Genomic DNA, 20,348 nt, shown 5'->3' on the forward strand with positions numbered 1-20,348 from the left:
TGATCTACTGAAGAGAAAATACATTTTGAGTGGGTGGAGAAATAAAACAATTAGAGCCTCATTACGAGGCTGGTGGTCTTGAGACCACCAGCCTCTCTGTGGCAGTCTGGATCGTCGCTGCTGTGGCGGTCGGACCGCCACATTAGGGCCCTGGTGTTCAGATCACCAGAGTTGTGTTGTCTCCACCGAGATCAGTGATCCTGACGGGTTGACGGCAGATGGAGGTCTGAATCATGCAGCGCCGCCCTGATGATTACAACATTGTTCTCTGCCAGCATTTTAATGGTGGTTTTACCACCATGAAAAGGCTGGAGGAGAACTGGTGCAGGGGGCCACAGGGAGACCCCTGCATTGCCCATGCACTTGGCATGGGCAGTGCAGGGGTCCCCGGCCCAACACCATTGCAAACATTGTGAAGGTGCACCCTATACAGCACCATTGTGAACATTGCAAAGGTGCTGGTGCACCCTGCAGGCAACAGCATTGCCACCAGCTAGATTTCAAGCTGAAGACAATGCTGCCACCAATTTACTGCTAGGCTGACGGGCAGAAACCTTGTTTTCTGTCCTTCAGCCTAACTGGAAACTTGTAATAGGTCCAGCGGGGTGGTCGCGACTACGGCGGCAGCCACCCTGTCTGGAGTTTGGCAGACTGGTGTTCCCGTCCGCCAAACTCATAATTAGGCCCTTAATCATTCTCTCTTTGACAAGAAGATGACTGTCTTCAGGATGGGTTGCCCACATTTGATTCAAACTGAGAAAAGGAAATGTCTGCCTTATCATAGTTAATATTTGTCAGAAGCAAATTGCAACCAAAAATCTTTTCTTTGAAGCAAAAATACAAATTGTTCTAAAGAGAAGGATAACTGAAGATCTGAACACTTAACTGCTGGTACATTTAATGAAAAAATGGCTTGTGTGATATTATGCCCTACATATTTAGTGGGCGTTTCATGTTAAGGTGCATTTCTACTATTTCTACCACAAACGCCTATCTCAGGAAAGCATCTATCGATAAAACGCTTTGAATGAAGATTAATTTATCATTAATCTAATTGAAAATGTGAAGATTACCAGTAGAGGGCCAGAGAACCCACTTTCTGTAGGAGACCTTATAACTACATGTCTGCATTATCTATTTAGTCTCACTACATCAGCGAAATCGAAAAAAGAGAGGTCAACAGATTTCATGTTCTTTATTTTATGTTCAAACTAAACTGAGCAAGTTAGGCTAAAGTGACTGTTTTTGTCCTTTATACACATTTACGGCATCAAGTGAACGTAGTGAAGTTTTAATTGCTTCCAGTGGGGCTCTCAATACTATCTGAGCCAGAAGGAATCAGTCAATATATCTTTTAAGAAATCTAGTGGACCCCTTCGCACTGAGTCACAAATGGACTCTAGTAGTGTAGGAAACTGAACTAATTTCAAGAAATCTAGTAGACTCGAATAACTTTTTAATTGGAGACAGAGCTAGCACTACAGCATGTGTGAGAGATGTACAAGAAGACATACAATAATTTCCCCAAAAATCTAGTAAGTTGAGCCACTGACATTTGTACATACTGCTTGGGCTTTAGTGGGTGTGGGTGAGCCTCACTGATGTGTGAGTGAGACTTGGAAAATAGCGTACTGTTTTAATAAATCTGTGTGAAAGGTCCAGGGATGTGTGAACCTATGATCTGTGGCTGGATGTATGAAGATACTGGTCGAAAAAGTGATCACAAATCTAGATTCTACTTTTTGTGACCATTATCATATTTTGTGGACTGACCTATGTGCTAATGGTTTGATCCCAAAATACAGCTTTGATGGGGGTTGCAGAACAAACTGCCTAATGAATATTAATGAGACAGGTCAGAAATTGTCACTCACACTGATTGGCTGCAGACACAGATAGTGGCCTGAAAGTGTAAGCACACATTCATGGGATTGCATTTCTAAATTGAAAACTTTTTTAAAGCAGCCCATGCTCCTTAAAAGAAACGAGGCTGGTTTTAAAAAGATAAGATCTATTTTGAAAGTCTCAGTGAGAGTTGGTAATGATCTCTTGGACCACTGGCTACTTCCCCTGAAGCTGCCTCTCGATTACCAAAGGGGAGAGGTCAAAAGGGGACTCCTTATACTTTGCAAATCAGTTACTGCCCGACTTGAGAATCAGTAACTCTTCAAAGGTTTGCGTCTACATTGACGGCCACAAACTACTGTATTGATATTTATGGAACCAAATTACAGTTTGGAAGAAACGCTCAAGATACGCTCTTTCCAAATTGGGATACGGTTAGTATTTCTAAACCAATTTTAGGAGTCTTTAAGACTTTACTGACTCCTGAAATGGGTATAATTTGAATAAACATTTTTAGTGGGCATCAACCCTCTGATTTAGTGAATCAATGGTTTGCGTCCACCAATTAGTTTAGTACACCTATCTTTAAGCTCCGTACATTAGAGACTGAGAGGCAGATGCCTTGCAATTTAAAGAAACTCAGGGCACTCATGAGTAGGGGATGTTCGAAAAAAGACTTTCATCATGCAAGAAACTAAGGTTTTTAGCACAATTGTACTAGTCAGCATGAAGGGAATGTTTTTTAATGCCCTGTTCCATGACATCAACAAGACTATTGACACCCACATTTCAACCTCACTACACACCCACTGTGCATAATCAGTCACGTAGGCCGACTGACACCCTCTACTTTATATCTCTGACCAATATTTTCATTCCTGCTCAAGGAGGCTTTAAACACAAACAGGGGACAATAAGAAAAACACATGTTCTCACCCTTCTTGTTGCCTTAGCCAATCTTGCTAATTTGTTTTCATCGATCAAGCTCAGAATCAAGTATGGTCGCCAAATTAAATAGAAACCTGTTCTGAATGCACCTGCTTTGTGTTACTGAGAGAAGAATGGACTTCAGCGACAACGTTATTTTTTAATAACCCAACAATGGTTTAGTCACAGATGACTGAGGGCCTTATTTCGACTTTGACTGCTGCAGGACATCTGGCAAAAAAGCAGCGTATGTCCTGTTCGACCCATTTATTGCGCAAAGAGGACATCCGCACTCTAAAAATAGGGAGGACAGATATAGTGAGGACAGGACATTCATCACTTTTTATCAGGTGTCCGCATCTGCCTACCTCTAAATGAGGCCAACGTTTTGATCCTGTAAGATGTAAATTCTGTAAAAACACTTGGAAGAATAACATTTTCTGCAAACTTTTTGAGTGGATTTATCCCACTCATTCAGCTTGGTTTTAGGGCACCCACTGCAGTGAGACATGGTGAAATGAGAGCAGTCATACATGGACGCCACTGAAGCTGCAGCATCTGTGAGGCCGCACTGGCCAGGCTTACTAGTAAAATACACATTCAGCACCAACAGTGGCCGCAAAAATTTGCTGGGTAAAATAAGTCACGAGTGAAGATAAATACCTTGAAAGTGAATTGCTCATTGAAGACAGGGTTAAGAGTTTTTCGGTGGACTTTGGTTTCAAATTTTTTCTTCTTATCTGGAAGGAGGAACATTTTCACATAGGGATCAGATGTGCCACCCATATCTAAAGCCGGCAGCTCTGCGGCCTGAATAATCCCGACCATAAGCTAGAAGGAGAAAGAAAAACAGCAGAGTAGAATGATAAGCAGTTATTTTCAGCAAAAGGATGGGTTCTCAAAACTCTCATTTCACATCGCTGTGCCATTCTTAACTCTGGGCTTGTTGATCTCTTCCTAACGATTCTGTACCACAGCAACATAACTTTCATAAGTGGGAAATTAAGTAAAACTGCCAAATTATCTCTAGAGAAATAATTTCAGGTGGGATGCTTGGATTTTAGGGGCTCTCAAATGAAAACATATAGGCCAAATAAGGGCTGCAATTAAATTACAATGCTGAATCCCTTGCAAAGTGGCAAATCACTGTGTGCCAGCATACCTCAAACAAAAACAACAAACTACACATTACTGAGTAGCAAGACCTCGTATTTCACAGTAATCAACATTAAAATAACACACAAGAGATATAAAAAGTCTTGCCATTGTACAAACTCGGTGCCAGATTTACTAACCTTTCACACAACGCAGTGCAACAAGGCAACTTGCTGCACTGCGTGAAAGGGAGAGAGCAGAGATGCACGAGATCTGCTAAAATATGGTGCACTTCTGCTCTGTTATAGTGATGGTGCACTTAAGTCAGCCTAGAGTCAATGCAGGCACCCCTGCACCATAATGCAAGGGTTCTTAAATTACAAGGAGAATTGTTTTTGTGCAGGAAAGGATCTTCCTGCATAGAAACAATCTCTGGAGGCATTTTCCTCATTCTATGTGTACTACAGAATGCATCACACATAGAAAGAGGAAAAATCTTCTTCTTATGTCATCCTCCCCGCAGGGTAGCCATGTCACACAATCCCAGGATTACAAGCATTTGTACAGCCCATGCACCACCCATGGAATGCCTCCCAGAACAAAATGTAACTCAGTGCATTCCAAGCCACAGCAGTTTGTTACATTTCTTTTCAAAGCCATGCAAGGCTACACAAATTGCCCCTTGCATGGCTTTGGAATATCTACAAATACAAAAGTAGTACAACCATGATGCACAATCTTAACAAATCTGGCCCTACGAGTCTTGAAAAGTTTGTTAGACACACTGGTGTCTGGCTGTTTGAAAAAAAGACTTCCACACCTAAAGAACAAGCATTTGCACTGCAAACGGTCTTGCGTTTGCTTGAGCTCGAGCAATTAGCATTGTAAACTCCTAACCAGACTTTTCTTGAAAATGAAAATAAAACAGTTTCACATAACTAACTGGACTTTTCTTGCCATTTAAACTGAAAAGTAAAAGTTTCACATAAGTGTGCTGACGGCCGCCATCAGTGCATAGCAGACACACAAACGGAAATAACAGTTCACTCGTAGTGAAATCTATCGGCAAAATTGAAATTAACTACGTAACCGGCAAAAGTGCAATTAGCTATGTAACAGGGTCGATGTCATGCAAAGCGCTCGATTTCTGCCAAGCGAGATCGCGCTGTGAAAAAAGAGAAAAAGTAGTCCACAAATCAGACGGAAAACAGCGATCCTCGTATGTTTTCAGTACTTGGTTGCTGCGCTCGTGGAGGGCTAACCACCAGAAAAGGCATTACGTATGCATGCCTTCCACTAATGAAAGCAAGTACATTTTAGAAGGCAAGCCCATGAACCAATGAAAGACACTGACGTGACATGAGCGTGGTTTGAAGCCCAAAGAGAGATAACAACACCAAACTGAGAGCTTTGTGCTCGCCCATAAAAAGGATGAGAAATGTTTAATTATGGTTTACCTTTGTGAAATGGAAGTAGCCCCATACATAATGGATGTGTAAAATATCTCCCAGACCTGTGCTTAAGTTTAAGTTAACACTCTCTTGTGGTGTGGCTATACATTAAAGAAGTAAGGATCCTTGGGACGCAAAACATAATGAAAGGAGAGGTAGTTGTCACAGTACATCAGCAGTCGAAATGTCAAAACAGTGAGCTGTGGCTGTTTCTAATGCGGAGATGTACACTGGAGATATGAATTATTAAAAGAAAAAGCCAAAGTGGAACTTTATTGAGGTGTAGCTCGCAGGAGGGAAAGGGGGCAGGCAGTGAAGTGTGTGGCGGGGGCCTTTCTAAAAAAAAAAAAAAAAAAACCATACCTTTTTCCCATTTTTTTTACTCAGAAATTCCTTTGTATAGCTGCTTCTATTTTTTTTGCTTGGCCCTTGGGGTCTGGGCTCATTATAACGAAGCTGGGGCACACACTAGCTCTCCCCTCTGACTTGTTTGGTTACACTTTTAACCTGTAGCTTCTCTTGATGTACACCGGATCACCGTCAATATCCACATCAAATTGCAGGTGCCAACAAAAAATTGTGTCATCTACCTCTATTGTTAGGCATAAAGTTAACCTGCTGGATCCCTCGGGTGTCTTAGAGCTGTTTTCAATCTTGCTAATGAAGTGGACACCTATCAACTTCAGAAGTATGTTGAAGTTGATTTTATCTTTCCCTTCGCTCACTGGTCTACATACCGTGCATTGTTTTAGCCTTTCATCTTTTTCCACAGAGTATTTGTTTTTTCTCTCCATTGAAGGAAGTGGTCTTAATGTTTAATGTCCTGCATTTCCCTTCTTTGCACCCTTTTGGATCACAATGGGTGTTTCTGACTCTAAAGTCTACCATTCCTTGATTTCAGTTTTAATTCCTTCACTAGTATGTAGTTGTGACTCCTTAAAACCAGTGTTATACATAAAGAATGATACATTGTTATTATTCAGTTGGCACATTTTGATTTTAGTTAACGCAATGCCTAAGCTCTCTGCAACTTCAGGAAGTCTACTTCTAGATTACCCATTGAGGAATTCTGGAGAATTCTACCTTTCTGTTCTGCCTGATGGTCAGCCTTTTTTTGTCCCCTTGAGCGACATATTACGTAACTGCAACGTCTTCATTCTTTTGAGGACTCATACACTATAGATATCTTTAAACACTGCTTACTTTTCTGTCCATTATGTGAACTTGGAGAATTAAGTGCATGCACCTGTCTTTACAGGTGCTGATGGTCTCACCCTGATTACAACTCTTATATGTATTCCTCATGGGTGTCCTCACAAAGATATTTTTGCTCATAAATGTAAGTTTAGGGCTCACAATACCCATTTCCTGCCTGCCAGGAGTTCTCAAAAGTATTGCTGGCAGGTAAAACTGCATTATCTGATTTTTCTACTACAAGTGTGGAGAAATACACAGCAGTATGTGCCACTCGGGAGGTGGGTAGTGGGCATTCTAAGGCGTACTAGTGGGAATGATTGTGAATAGAAAAACAAATCTTCACCTGTACTTATATATATTTTTTTTTTTCTGAGTAGGACCTTTGTTTCTGCTTAATAGGGCTTGACCCCGATATGAACATGGGGTTTAATTATCTCTAGCTTTCTCTTCCACAGATTCTCAGGCCTCTTTAAGATGCACAGTTAGGCCTGGACTGCCCTTTTATTCCACTGGGCATTTCCCCTGTGGGCTGGAACACCTGAAGGCTTGCTTTTAAAGGCTTTACGTGAGAGCGAAAGGTAGAGAGAAAAATGTGAGAGAGGGTGAGAGAGAAAGACGACAGGATACTAATGGAGCAGGGCTGGTTTCATGTTTTTCCAGGGCCGATTTTGGACGCAGCATCTACACCCTTTCCAATGTGGGATTTGCTGTAATGACTTGAAGGTACAGGGATATTTAGCTTTTAAATCAAACACATTTCTGGTGATCATGACATCAACTCACTCTTCAATACTGCTGGAGTAATAGTAACTACTTCAAGGTACCTTCGCATGCAAACCCAGTTAAAATGCTCAGGGTCCATGCAGCAAAAGTTTCTTACTCTGAGCTAACTTTCTACATCCCTATTTGTTAATAGCAATAGTGCTTCCTCCACTTTTCTTGTGGTAGTTAAGAATTGCATTGTTTACTTATTTTCTACAAGTATTTTGCAACGTAGCCTAGATAGAAAGGCAACAGAAAATGGTCATGGCATAAATTGTATTTGTTTTGATATAGCGCTAACTACCCCGATGAGGCGGCAAAATATAAACATCAGGCATTAAAAATGTATTAATGCGTAGCATAACAATTCACAAAGAAAATTAGACTAATGCATAACAAAATATAATTTAATGAAAGAATCCACATTCACTTCTACACAACTCTGCAAAAGAAATAATGTTTGCTTTTCTGATCCGGGGTGCTTATATCTGCAGCAAATGACGACTACAGCGTGGGTCAAAACACTGAAAAACTGAGCAACAATATTTATGTGATAATATCTGGGATATTAGTATATTTGGCAACACAAAGCAGCAGTGTATTCATAACTCTGGATGTTATTTTGAATTTCTATCCGAAAGCCCTTAGGCCATAAATCCATTAATGTTCTTGAAGGGACAAAGGCAGATTTCTACTATAAACAGTGAAGATGGGACTAAGCCAATATTGAGGTGTGGAGTATGAATGGATGTTCATCACATAAATATTAATTATGGACATCTTGAGGGGGTATTCAGTACTCAAGAACCATTATCAATATATGCCCACCATTGTCCAATCTTGCCAAACATTTCACTGTGTGAGAGCAGAGAATTTACTGATACAAGGTTGAGTCTCTACGTAATTATACTTACAGATTAATGTGTGAATTATTTAGATAATAATATTATGTTTACGAGAACATGGCCACCATTTTATGTAAGGCCTCTATTTTGTCCATGCTAACTTAAGCTGTTGACAATATTCTGTTTTTACAAGAGAGAGTAGCAAGCAGATGCAAGGTCATTGTTTACTGCAATCTGTATAAAATGTTTCTAGTATGTTGCGTAGTTTGGCTGACTTCATTATTTGAAGTGATGTTTCTCCCTTGTATGTCTTTCCTTGATGGTAATGGAATGGTGAATTATCATTTTGTAATAATTTTTCCCTTGACTTCGTATTTTGGTGGAGTGGAAACAAAACGATCCACAGATGAGGCAGAAGAAGAGGAAGTCTAGGATTCAAAAGTATTAGTTTAGATTTCGTCAATGGAATAACAGCAAATAGAAGAGCTTGGAGTAAACTATTTGTGTAATTTTGATATCTGTTAATGTTCCGATTGGTCATAATTTCTCCAATCATTTTCATTTAACAAGTTTAATTTAATGTTCAGTCACCATTGTTTTAGGGGGCCATTCTTCTTTGGGATTTCGTGTATCCTGAGTTCTAGAGATGCTATTACTTTATGATTTGTCACTTTGACATTTTATGTTTTCCAGATAGTCTATTGACATTCTGGTACTTTATTAGTTTATGTCTGTTCAATACTGAACTTATGCTTAGATGGTTTAGTGTATCTTATAGTCCAAAATTCTAAACCATTACCCCAATCCTTCTTCCTGTTCCTGTTCTGATGTTGGTCCCTGATGTTGCTGTCCCACTGACGAAGTAGATGTTGTTCCTGATTACTATAGTGATTTGGTAATGTATAGAATGTGAATTGTTATTTGTCTTTTGTTCTCAGGTACCAGCTGCATAGGTTTATTTACTGCTGCTTATTCATATTTTTGATAGCGCCATAGCTAGATGTTTTCTAAATTTTTGTTACTAAAACTTTTTACATGAAGCCCAACAGGTCAATGCTAATTAGTGGTTAGAGAGGTGTACTCACATGCTCATTAATTATCTTTGATATTTTTCTTATCATTATCAGATGTATTCAATTTCTCTCGTTCAGATTTTCTTACTATGGTTCTGTGTGATAACTATTGAGATAATTTGTTTTTTGCGTTGATTAAATTTAGATATATTTGGTGCACGAATCGACCTTTGTTATTTCTCTATATGTATCATTTGTGTTTGAGAATTCTTTTCGTGATCTCAGTGTTGTTAATATAGGGAAATAAATCTTTAACTTCTTAATAAACTGGCTTCTTAATAAATTTGAGTTGGATTGATTATCTTATGTTATGTGTGATGTTTATGACGTATTCTGAATGACATTTTCTCAAAACAAATTTGATTCGGTTCATCGAACTAGTGTGAGAAATCCACTATCTAGTCCTTGATGACTAAAGTATAGCTGGGAATTCTCCACATTAACAATGGTAATTAGGCCTCTATCCTAATATCTAATCTGAGTCTATGCATCTTGGATTTACAACTTTGACTTGCATAAATGTCTGCTTTTTGACGACTGACAAAGCCATTTAAGAGTATCTGCAGAAGACTGCAAACATTACTCATTTTCAATTATACTACTTTGATTTTATTTTTCGCCACGGGAAAAACATACATTTTTCCAAGTGCAGATACTCTTTCCTCTATACCCATGCAATATGGGGTTACATCTTCCCTTTCAAATCCTGGAAAGGTGTCTATTCCTGCCATTTACAGAGGGGGGTTCATGTGTGTTCAAGGGCTGGATATGACATGCAGAATATCTATGAAAATCCTGGGTGTTCACCAATTTTTTTGTAATCATTGAAGAAAGGACCTGTGCCACAGATTGGAGATTTACTCTTATGGATATTATTAAATCTAATCAGTAGGCTGAACTACGTGCTAATCCTAGTGCTATGCATCAAAATGTGGGAATTTTCCTTTTCAGTGTCCGGTTCTGCCCATGTGTGTACAACACTTTAACATCAAGCTCAATATATTAATTTCCTAGAAGCCACGATGGTAGCACATATTTAGAGATGTTTTTTCAGATTTTAGAACTTTTTTTAAGGAAGACACCCTTTTCCCTGGCACTTGCAAATGTTAATTCTCCTATTTTGGTGACTCTGTGTTCAATAACACCAAAATACCTGAATCATACCTGGTGCAATTCACTATTTAAGGTAAGAACTAAGGAAGTTGATGAACCACATGCCGGTAACCGATCTAAAGCTTCATCATATTCTTAAATAATTACAGCATCAACTAAATCTACACACGATCAGCTGGGCAACATACACCTTCCTTTTGAGAGGGCCGCTATTATAAACGGCGCTGCCCCTACTGGTTGCCCTTTTTCTCCTCCAAACTTGCAGGGATTTGGAAGGTGTAAAGAACCTGATAACCTCAGACGTGTAGGGGGGTGTCCCCTTTCGAACTCAAGAGGGTCACTCGTATCCACCTTTGAATCCACTTGTCCTCTTTCTCCCCAGGGAGCCCCTATTGGCTCCAGTATGCTGACAAAATATCAAACTTATAAACATCGGCCCAATACTTTTTTCATGATCAATGTCCCCAGGTTGCCGCAAGGAGTGAAAGAGGACCATGAGTCCAGGATAAACAAAGCCATCTATATGCTTCGGAACCAACGGGGCTGTTTATCGGTTATACGCTTGGACATTCTAAATGCCAAACGGCTGAGCCCCCCGGAGTCTAATCATGATATTTTTTCTATTGAGTCCTATGATACGTCCCTGATTGATCATCTTATTGCTTTTGATATCCGTACTCGCCCACTCTGGGTTAAAGGAAAAAGGGGAGGTATCAATTTAGAGTTTGGGAAAGTCGATGCATTACAGGTCAAAACAAATGTACAAATGAACAATAACACTACAAGTAATTTATGCGGGTACGTTGATACCATCCTGCCCACGCCTGTATGACTGCCTATATTCCAAGAAGCTCCTAGTGGGGGCAAAATAGAGGAGCCGCCTTTGAGCTCTATCATTGAGTCAACTCTAGAGGATGCCCCACAGTTAAATAGAGTTATACCTGATGCTACCGGTGGTCCATCAATACTGTCATGGAACTTAGCTGGTATTGGGAGAAAATTGGATGACAAGGACTGGTGTTCATATGTAAATACCCAAGACATTTGCCTCTTCCAAGAAACCTGGGCCAAAGACAGGACTACTATCGATGGGTTTCTTTCCTTCAATGTCCTCGCCCAACCTTCAGAAAAAGGGTCAGGTCGTGCAAAAGGGGGGTTGTTAATTCTTTTGAACAAAAGACTACAATGTGACTAAAAGATCTTACAATTTGATTGTGTCGATTTGATGGGGTTGCAAATAACATTCCACCAGAATTTTATTATAACCCTTATTAATGTCCATGCTCGATCAGTTTCACGTGGAGTAGAATCTCAGACCCTAATCCAGCTCCTCGAGTTCTTAGATACTATTCAATCCTCATCTTATTTGATTATAGCTGGGGACGTAAACTGTACTTTCGAACCATCGACACTACTAAGTGGCCTAACTATGGAGGAGGATCAAATATGGGGGATTGTGCCACTGAATTCTGATCGCTATTGTCCGTGTACTGGCGTAGCAGCCCAATTGGCCTCACTTTGTTTGAAGCATGGTCTCAGGGCCTGTAATAGCCGCATGCCCTCTGACCTGGACATTGCTGCCACCTTCAAAAGAGGCATCTGTACAAGTGTAATTGATTATTTTTTCATGTAAGACTGTGGCCACAGCTCAGAGATATGAAGGTAGATCTTCGAAGTGAGGGACCATTATCCGCTGTTATTGTCTATTTCTGGGGATGTATTTTGTCGATCCGTTAATAACTTAGTTACTATGGTCCCTACTCTCACTGTGAAGAATTTATCCATGAAGGTCAGATGGCCGAAGGTGGTGTCAAATCCTTATCTGTTGCATGTAATCTATTCATCCTTTTTAGGCAATTGGTACCCTACCAAGATTATGACCTTCAAGTCATCCCTATTCTTCGCATTCACGAAAACATGGTTGTCAAACTTCAAGATATTTTCTATAGGAAGAGTGGGGTAAGGCTGCAAGGAGGGACCCCGACCAACAACACTTGGTTTGATGAATCATGCTCTAGGGCTAAGTCAGGGGTAAAAAATGCTATTATGAAAGGGTCCACAGGAGATATTCAGCTGGCCAGACGTATATACAAGGAGTCCATTTCACGAGCTAAAAAAACTTGGGAGGACTCAATTTGGCAGGAGTTGTTAGATGCAACCGAATCTAACAACAATAGCTTATTCTGGGAACTCTTAGCTAAAAGAGAGCAAGGGGGTAGAACTACCATTATGAATCACATCCAACCAGAGAGTTGGGTGGATCACTTTTCTTCCCTCTATGGCAAAATTGATACCCCAGAGGCTCCCACTAACCATGGCGTGAGAGAAGACTCTGGCTTTCCGCAAGACACGGTACCCCCATCTGTTCTACTGGAAGGGGGTTTCCTAGATACCGAGGTTCCTATTAGTTTCTCCATAGAAGAAACCTCTGAGGCAATTTGTTCGCTAAAATCTGGGAAAGCCCCAGGACCCAATAAGATTCCAGGGGATCTCTATAGATCAGAACCCTCTATATGGGTCTGGTACATCAATGCACTTTCCAATAAAATTTCCGAAGGGGGGCAGATCCCTACAACTTGGAAGGGTGCTGAGATCATACCTATCTACAAAAGGGGTAACGCAAATCTACCAATAAACTACAGGCCGATTAGTCTCATAGACAATCTGCAAAAGATTTTTGCCAAACAACTTCTTGGCAGATTAATGCAATGGGCCAAGGAACACAAGGCATTATCCCCCCTTCAGGCAGGATTTCGACCTAGAATTAGTACAGTGGACCAGGTCTTCAGGCTGGCTGTGTTGTATTGGAACCACACTGTCCTTGCTAATCAGCCATTATACGTTCTATTCGTTGATTTGAAATCAGCCTTCGACCTGGTTCCAAGGGAGAAGTTGTGGGTAGTCCTATACAGAATAGGGGTCCCTAGCAATCTAGTTTCCTTACTAAAGTGCCTGCATGAAGAAACTTATGCGCAAGTCCGTTGGGGCAATCTAGGCGAACTGACCGATAAAATCCCCATTAATAGGGGTGTTCGCCAGGGGTGTGTGTTGGCACCGCTCTTGTTCTCTTTTTTTATTACTGAGGTGGTACAGGTTATGATGGCCTGCCAGAGCGATGCCCCTACTTTAGGGACCCAAAAAATCCCTATACTTCTCTTTGCCGACGATTCGCTTCTAATTTCAAAGACGCCCATGGACTTGCAAATCCTCATTGACAGATTTAGTGCATTATTTCAGGATTATGGAGAAGAGCTAAATCCCAAGAAAACGAAGCTAATAGTCTTGCGCTCTGGGAAGCGGAAGAAGTGTACCATCAATCTAGATGGTGATCCCCTGGCTAAGGTCAGTTCCATAGATTACCTAGGAGTAAGGATAACTGACAATTTACATTGGGAAGAACAGATTAATAAAAGCACTGGCCTTCTTCAGCATAATGCAGCATCCATCTTGCGCTTCTACAGGAGTACCACCACAAAAACGGTCTCCCCAGCTCTCAAGATCTATGTAGCAAAGGCTCAGGGAGCTGCTGTGTATGGTGCGGAAGTATGGGGCTTATTTGACACCAACAGGCTCACCTTCGGGGAGAATAGCTTTGCAAGGGCCCTCTGTGCTTGTCCCCCTAGTGCCCCACTGATCCCCTTGTTTTTAGATCTGGGTATAAAACGGATAGCCGACCTGATAAACTTAAGACCTTTGTTGTACTGGGTCAGGCTATGGACCGTCCCCGAACTAGACATTTACAAAGTCTCACTCCTATATCTGTTAACATGTACCAATTCAGCTTCTATTCCGTGGGTCAAGCATGTATCCACTTGGTTCAAGATATTGGGGTTGGGAGATTACTGGGAGAACCCTCACAAACTTGAGAAAGTCCATCTCAAAGCACTGAAGCGTGTCTATTGCTCTTATCTGAGGAATTATGTTATTAATCACAAATCATGCGGTCGCTTAACCAACTTATTTATTGACATCAAATGGTACCCAAGGTTCGAACCGTATCTATATGTTATACCTGATATTCTAGGCAAAAGCCTATATGCTAGATTTCGCTTTGGGACTTTACCATTGAAGACCTTGGTGCGCAGATGGGATTCAAATGTAACTAATGATACTTGTCCTGTGTGTGGTAACACTTCTGAATCAGTGGTGCACTTTATGTTTTTTTGCCCTGCATACATAATTCCTAGGTCCAAGTGGATCCGTGATCTATGTCGAGAAATGGGAATAAGGGAATGTGCACTAGCACTCAGGATTTTAAAAAGTGATTCTACCAAAATGTTAATATATTCTGTTAGTAAATATTTACTGTCAGCATGGCGCATAAGGAACTTTTATATTAGTAAAAGATCTGATGGACGAGTTCTCCCTGTTTAGTCAGGTCAGTGGAGGTGATCTTTTTACTTAGTATTATGATTTTAGGATAGATTTGTATTTTATTCTTTTAGGTGGCGTTACCATGTTGTATTATGATTGGGATGGAATTGTATTTTATATTTGTATATTATATTTATGGTGATATTGATTATGTATTGCTTTGATGATCATTGATCGAATAAAGCTTTTGTTGACACACACAGCATCAACTATTATTATAATCAGTATCCTTACTAATTGCTTTCTCCAGCTGATTATGGACACTTAATTTCCTATGTTTACCAAAGAACAATGGGAAAACAACAGTTTGGCTCTGGATAGTAGGATCAACTTGCAGAGAGTCCTATTTCTAGCTAATAATTGGGTCAAGAAATGGTTAACAATCAGGTGTGATCAAACAGAAAATGCAAAATTCCACCTTATTGCTATACTAACCACACAGCTCTGAATCAAAATGTTTCTGAATCTCTATCCAGTTGGCAGATTAACAAAGCAGTCAAGAGAAGAGCCTAAAAATGTGCTGTCATCAACAAAACACTGCCTTAACATTGTTACCACATGACAAATACTGAAAAACTGAAGGTGAAGCAGTGAAACTGAATATTTATTTTGTACTAAACTTAAAATTATATTAATATTGTTAAAAGCTGATCTTTATAAGGAGCCATCAAACATACTTGTTCTGTTGAGTTTCACTGTCCTCGTCAATAAAGTGCATTTTGACATGTAGGAGGTATTACTTCTGGCGTACAGTTTATAAACAATTGCAAAATCAATTTACGTTTAAAGAACATGTTTACATGTATCTAGTTTAGTCATACAGACCTCACATTTTAATAAATTCCCTTAAAGATTTTTGCTGAGATTGCTATAGTCTGAGGTAAGGGCCAAGTAGCAATAAATATTGTATTTTCATACTTGGCATGCCAAACGTGCTTTTCTAAGCTGTGAGACTTTAGCTGATTAACATAATTGTATTCTGTAGGAGGTAGCATGCATTTAAGCACTAATTAACCAATCACATGCTCAGCTGAATGGATGCTTCTTCCCTCTTCTCTCTATAATTAAATGTAACAATTGGAAATGGCAGTATGTTATTACAATAAGGTTAGTCCTGGAAACTATGTTTAGAAAGCCCACATGTCATTAATTATTTTCTTCATGAAAGGTTCCACTGCAGCAATATTGGAAGACTTTGTTACATTTTATTATTGAATGTATCGATTATTCTTTTTTTATTTGATGATTTTAGATTGACATATTTCTCACCTTCCTTTCTCCACCGTTCTCTCACTCTATTTTTATAAGTTTTGGTTTGTGTTTTTGCAGCTGGGTCATATGTGTAGTGGGAGACCGAACTGCCCATGTCAAAATAGGAAAACCCTATTGTAAGGGGCTCATTATAATCCCTGAAATTTTCCTTCAAAGGAATAACCATTAACTGGGTCTACACATTTTGATAGATAGGGAAATAATGGGAGTTACATTTTGGAGACCAACATGCTGGAATCGGTGTATTTGTGATAATTCCTGCATGCTTCCACTGGTTACTTTCAAAAAGCAACTATGCAAGTGAAACAACACAAATTATAATGCTAAGGGGCCAGATAGCTCCTATTACTGGATTTATAAGAATTAATTGGCTCCTTCTAATGAAGTCCAAAGTGTTGTGATTTAAAATTTTATTAATTGTTTATGAGGTAGCATAATTATTACTAATCTGATCTGAGAGTTGATGCATGTCCTAACTCTAACTTCATTTTGTTCTCCATTGAACTGCTTTGAATAAACGTGACAAAAGAATACCACACGTCATGGCTTTTAAAATAATTAAACAAATGCCACATCCAGTTCCGTTTAACACAGTATTGAATACAAGATATTGAAGGTAGTGAACCTCAATAGGAGCACTAAATGTTTTTAGAGACTGTAAATTTATTTTTGCAACTCTATGTAAAAATGCTGTGCAAAGTATTTTACACAAATATATCTCTGCAATATTGTCTCTTCAGAGACTGTTTCTCCTTTACGAAATACAGCAACTTAATCCAATTACTCGGAGAAGAAATCGGAAGTATTTCTGACTTCATTACATGTCCTATGTGTTTGAGATAGCTGACAACTAAAAATATATGTTAGCCTAATAATGACATCAATCGTTAAAACTTTCTTTTTCCTTGAATCCACTTATAATTTGCCTTGTATGTTATTCATTTTTCTTTCAACCCTAACTTAAAGATGGGTTTAAGTCGTTGTATTGTGAACTAAATTACACTCCTTTTTGTGTACATTCTTAAAATATAGTTGTAGCAAATGTCTGTCACCACTTGATTTTAATCTGAACACTTTGTAGTGTGTCTGTATTTGGTGTATTTAAATCCTCCAGTCAATAAATATTTAAAATGATGGATTTTTAGCTCGTGTTTTTCACCACCTGCTTTTTCTTGCAACTTTAGGTCCCTAGGAAATTACAGAAAATAGGTGAAAATTGGTATCATATGCAAATTATATTTCTCAGATTTTTCTACCTAAGAATGATTTATAGTTTGATAATTACTCAGAAAATATCAATATTTCCGAGTCTCCAGCTATAATTTATCTAAAGCTTATCCCGTTGTGAAGAACATTTGACAAATCAATGAAAATAGCAATAGCTAATATTTTAATAGCAATGGAGATCTCTGCATTTGGACTATTCCACCATAAAACTGACTCCAAATTAGAATCTGATTATATTATTGTGACGACGAATTGTGACTACATATATATCGTGATTACAAATATTAAAGGTAAGCATAATTTTTTATGTTTGTGACAATACTGCTGACATTTATAATAATGTTTATAATAATAATATGTTTATGAGCAATGTATTATGTTTTCAGTCCTTGAATTATTATATTGTGACATGTAAATATAATATGTTTTCATTACAACTATAGCAATGTTTAAAATCTAAACTGGACATTTTTCTATTTCATGCTTATTTGTTTCAGGTTTCTATTTATTTTGGGTTGTTAGATTTTATTAGAGGTTGGGGTAGTATTTTTAAAAGTGTATATGTATTAATTTCAATTATTACAAAAATCATTTTAAAATTGTTTGTTTCTTTTTATTGTTTTTATATTTATTCTCTGGGTAATGGTGATGGTTGGTGGGTTGTTAATACAAATATCTATTACTGTATTATCATATCAATAGTGATAGAATAATGATTGTATTCATTATGTTAATTTGTGAACTGGTAATTACCGTTTTACATGTTTATTACTTTTCTCATATTGCATTGTGTTGTTTATATTGGGTAAATATAAGTTAAGAGAAAAAAACAATTATACTTGTGTAATTAACTTTAAGTTATTATAACCCCTTTTTTAATGTTACACTTTCCCAATGTTTCTTCTGAGTGGAGTACAACGGGAAATCTGAATCCTTTCTAGCGCATATATATATATATATATATATATATATATATGCATACTTTTCCCAATGTTTGTAGTGACTGAATTTTGAATAGTAAATCTGACATTCCCAAATATATGTTGTTTCAGCGATGTTTGTTGGAGTGAGTTTAGGATAATAAATTTGGCAAAATATATGCACTTTCTATAATATTTGTTGAACTGAAGTTGCACTATTATATCTGACCCACAAATACATGAACGTTTCTCAATGTTATTTAAAAAGGAGTTACAATTGTAATTCAGATTTTCCCATAATATATACACATTCCTTATTCTGCATAAGAATTTATATTCGAAATTTTGTTTTCTTATTGTTAGTTGGATTGGAGTTGCAACAGTAAATGTGAACCTATTAAATATATTAAATATATACATTTTCCCCAATATTAGTTGGACTGGGGTTTACAGAAAAAAGTACAGAAGTTTACAGAGGACATATATATATATCACTATTTCTCCCCATCAAGAGAAAGACTGCACTCGAAGGAAGCTGCTATCCTTTCACTTTTTGTGTGCAGTCACATCTTTCCTTTTTTTACTTAATGGCAGCATGGGGAGAAACTCTCATGCTGCTAGGCTGTTTTTTCCATTGGCTCCTGCGTTGCTGGGAGCAGCTCCTTTTCTGCTCCTGTGATGGGAGCAGCTCTGCCTTTGTCCTGCAGCTCCCACCTGTGGTGGGAGAAACAACTTTGTGCTGTGCTTCCCCTGCTCCACCTCTGTCATGGGTGTGGAGAGCTGGAGATGGCCACAATGCAGTATGGAGCGTAGTGGTGCTTCACCCTCTCCACTTCGGTGCCCTGAGGGATAGGGTCCCCGGGACACTTGACATCATGTCAGGCCTTGGAGGGATGAGATTCACGCGGCTGAAAGACCCTCTGGGGAGAGGGCCCTATGGACTCCATATATAAATATGGGTTTGCGCTGACCCTTGTGGACTTAGCCCTCCCAGGGAACATCTTGAAAGTGACAGTGCTCCTCTACTCATTGTAGGCAGTTTAAAATAGGAAATCTTCCAAGGTGCATAACTCGGGCCCGCTGACTCATTTTGTGACTGGTATTGAACTGTAACAACCAGGAGCCTTCTGGCCTCAAAAAGGGGACCTTTTGGGGGGAGCTGGTTTTATTAGGTCCCTGCACCAGCCTTCTCCTCTGTTTGTGCCCTCTTAAGGCCCCATGGCCTCCTGGCCATCTTGCAGGGCACATGGGGAGCAGTAGAGTTCAAGGTTTCCCCTCAACCATCATCAGAAGGCTTAAAGTGCCAGCACCTCTGGCCCACACAGAGACCCATCTAGTCCTGGGGTCAGCTGTAGGCAAAGTTCTTAATTTATCAGGGGCATCAGGTGGCTTCTCCTTCCAGCTGTCCATGATTTTTTGTCATTGACTTTCAGATCCAGGATCTTGCTCACCGTCTCTCCACTGTGTAGGGTTTTTATAAGCGTGGGTGGAAAGTTTTAGATGCCAGGCACCCCTGACCAATCCTAGGATGCCTTATCATCTCTCCACCCTGTCACAAACCCCTCGCACAGCATTATGGGACAGACATAACCCTTCTTCCCCTATGCAGAGCTGCTGTGCCCACCCAAGGGTGAGCTATGATGGTTTTATGATGGGACCACACGTGCCATTACCGTGCATGCCTTTACCACGGGTCCATTACAACTCATATGCCTTTACCACACAAACTTTTACCAAGCATATGTTTTTACCATACATGCCTTTGCAATGAAAATGTAAGTATTTTGAAGGTAAATAAAAAGCATATATATATTTGTTTTATATATATATATATACTACTGGCAGTTGACAGTAGGTAGCTATAGTTGGGACCATATTTCCATAGTAAAAGCATTTTTTGACTTACCTATATCTTTGTCATTGTTTGATAGATCTTCATGATATTTTCAAAAACAAAGTGTACTGGTGATTCTTGTTGCACATGGAACGTTTCAGGGTGATCCGTCAAGGGGGGGCAGAGAAAAAGGGGGGTCAAAAAAGTGTGTTTCCCATGTTAATTCACATAGGAGTTTTGATCACGAAGACAGACCGCTGGACGAATTACACCAAATTTGGAAGAAAGCTAAATTATGGTTTGCAGATCAAGCTTTTTCTTATTTAGTGTAAATCCATTCAGCAGTTTTTGAGCTAATAAAGGAAAACCAAATTTGTATATCTGGATGGAGCCTAAGCACAGATCTCATGGTG

The 20,348-nt window shown here is 39.2% G+C and overlaps 1 protein-coding gene across 6 annotated transcripts in view; it reads right to left on the bottom strand.

Annotated features, from left to right (window-relative positions):
* Positions 1 to 20,348, bottom strand: part of SYT1 (synaptotagmin 1) — a 3,823,670-nt gene that overhangs the window by 478,066 nt on the left and 3,325,256 nt on the right. For all 6 annotated transcript variants that reach the window (XM_069228780.1, XM_069228783.1, XM_069228779.1 and 3 more), the window contains one exon: positions 3,436 to 3,603. In XM_069228780.1, coding sequence (XP_069084881.1) covers positions 3,436 to 3,603 — 168 coding nt within the window. The remainder of the gene's footprint in view (positions 1 to 3,435; positions 3,604 to 20,348) is intronic.

The sequence above is a fragment of the Pleurodeles waltl genome, chromosome 4_1 (assembly GCF_031143425.1).
Source record: "Pleurodeles waltl isolate 20211129_DDA chromosome 4_1, aPleWal1.hap1.20221129, whole genome shotgun sequence".
In the NCBI taxonomy this organism is placed as follows: domain Eukaryota; kingdom Metazoa; phylum Chordata; class Amphibia; order Caudata; family Salamandridae; genus Pleurodeles; species Pleurodeles waltl.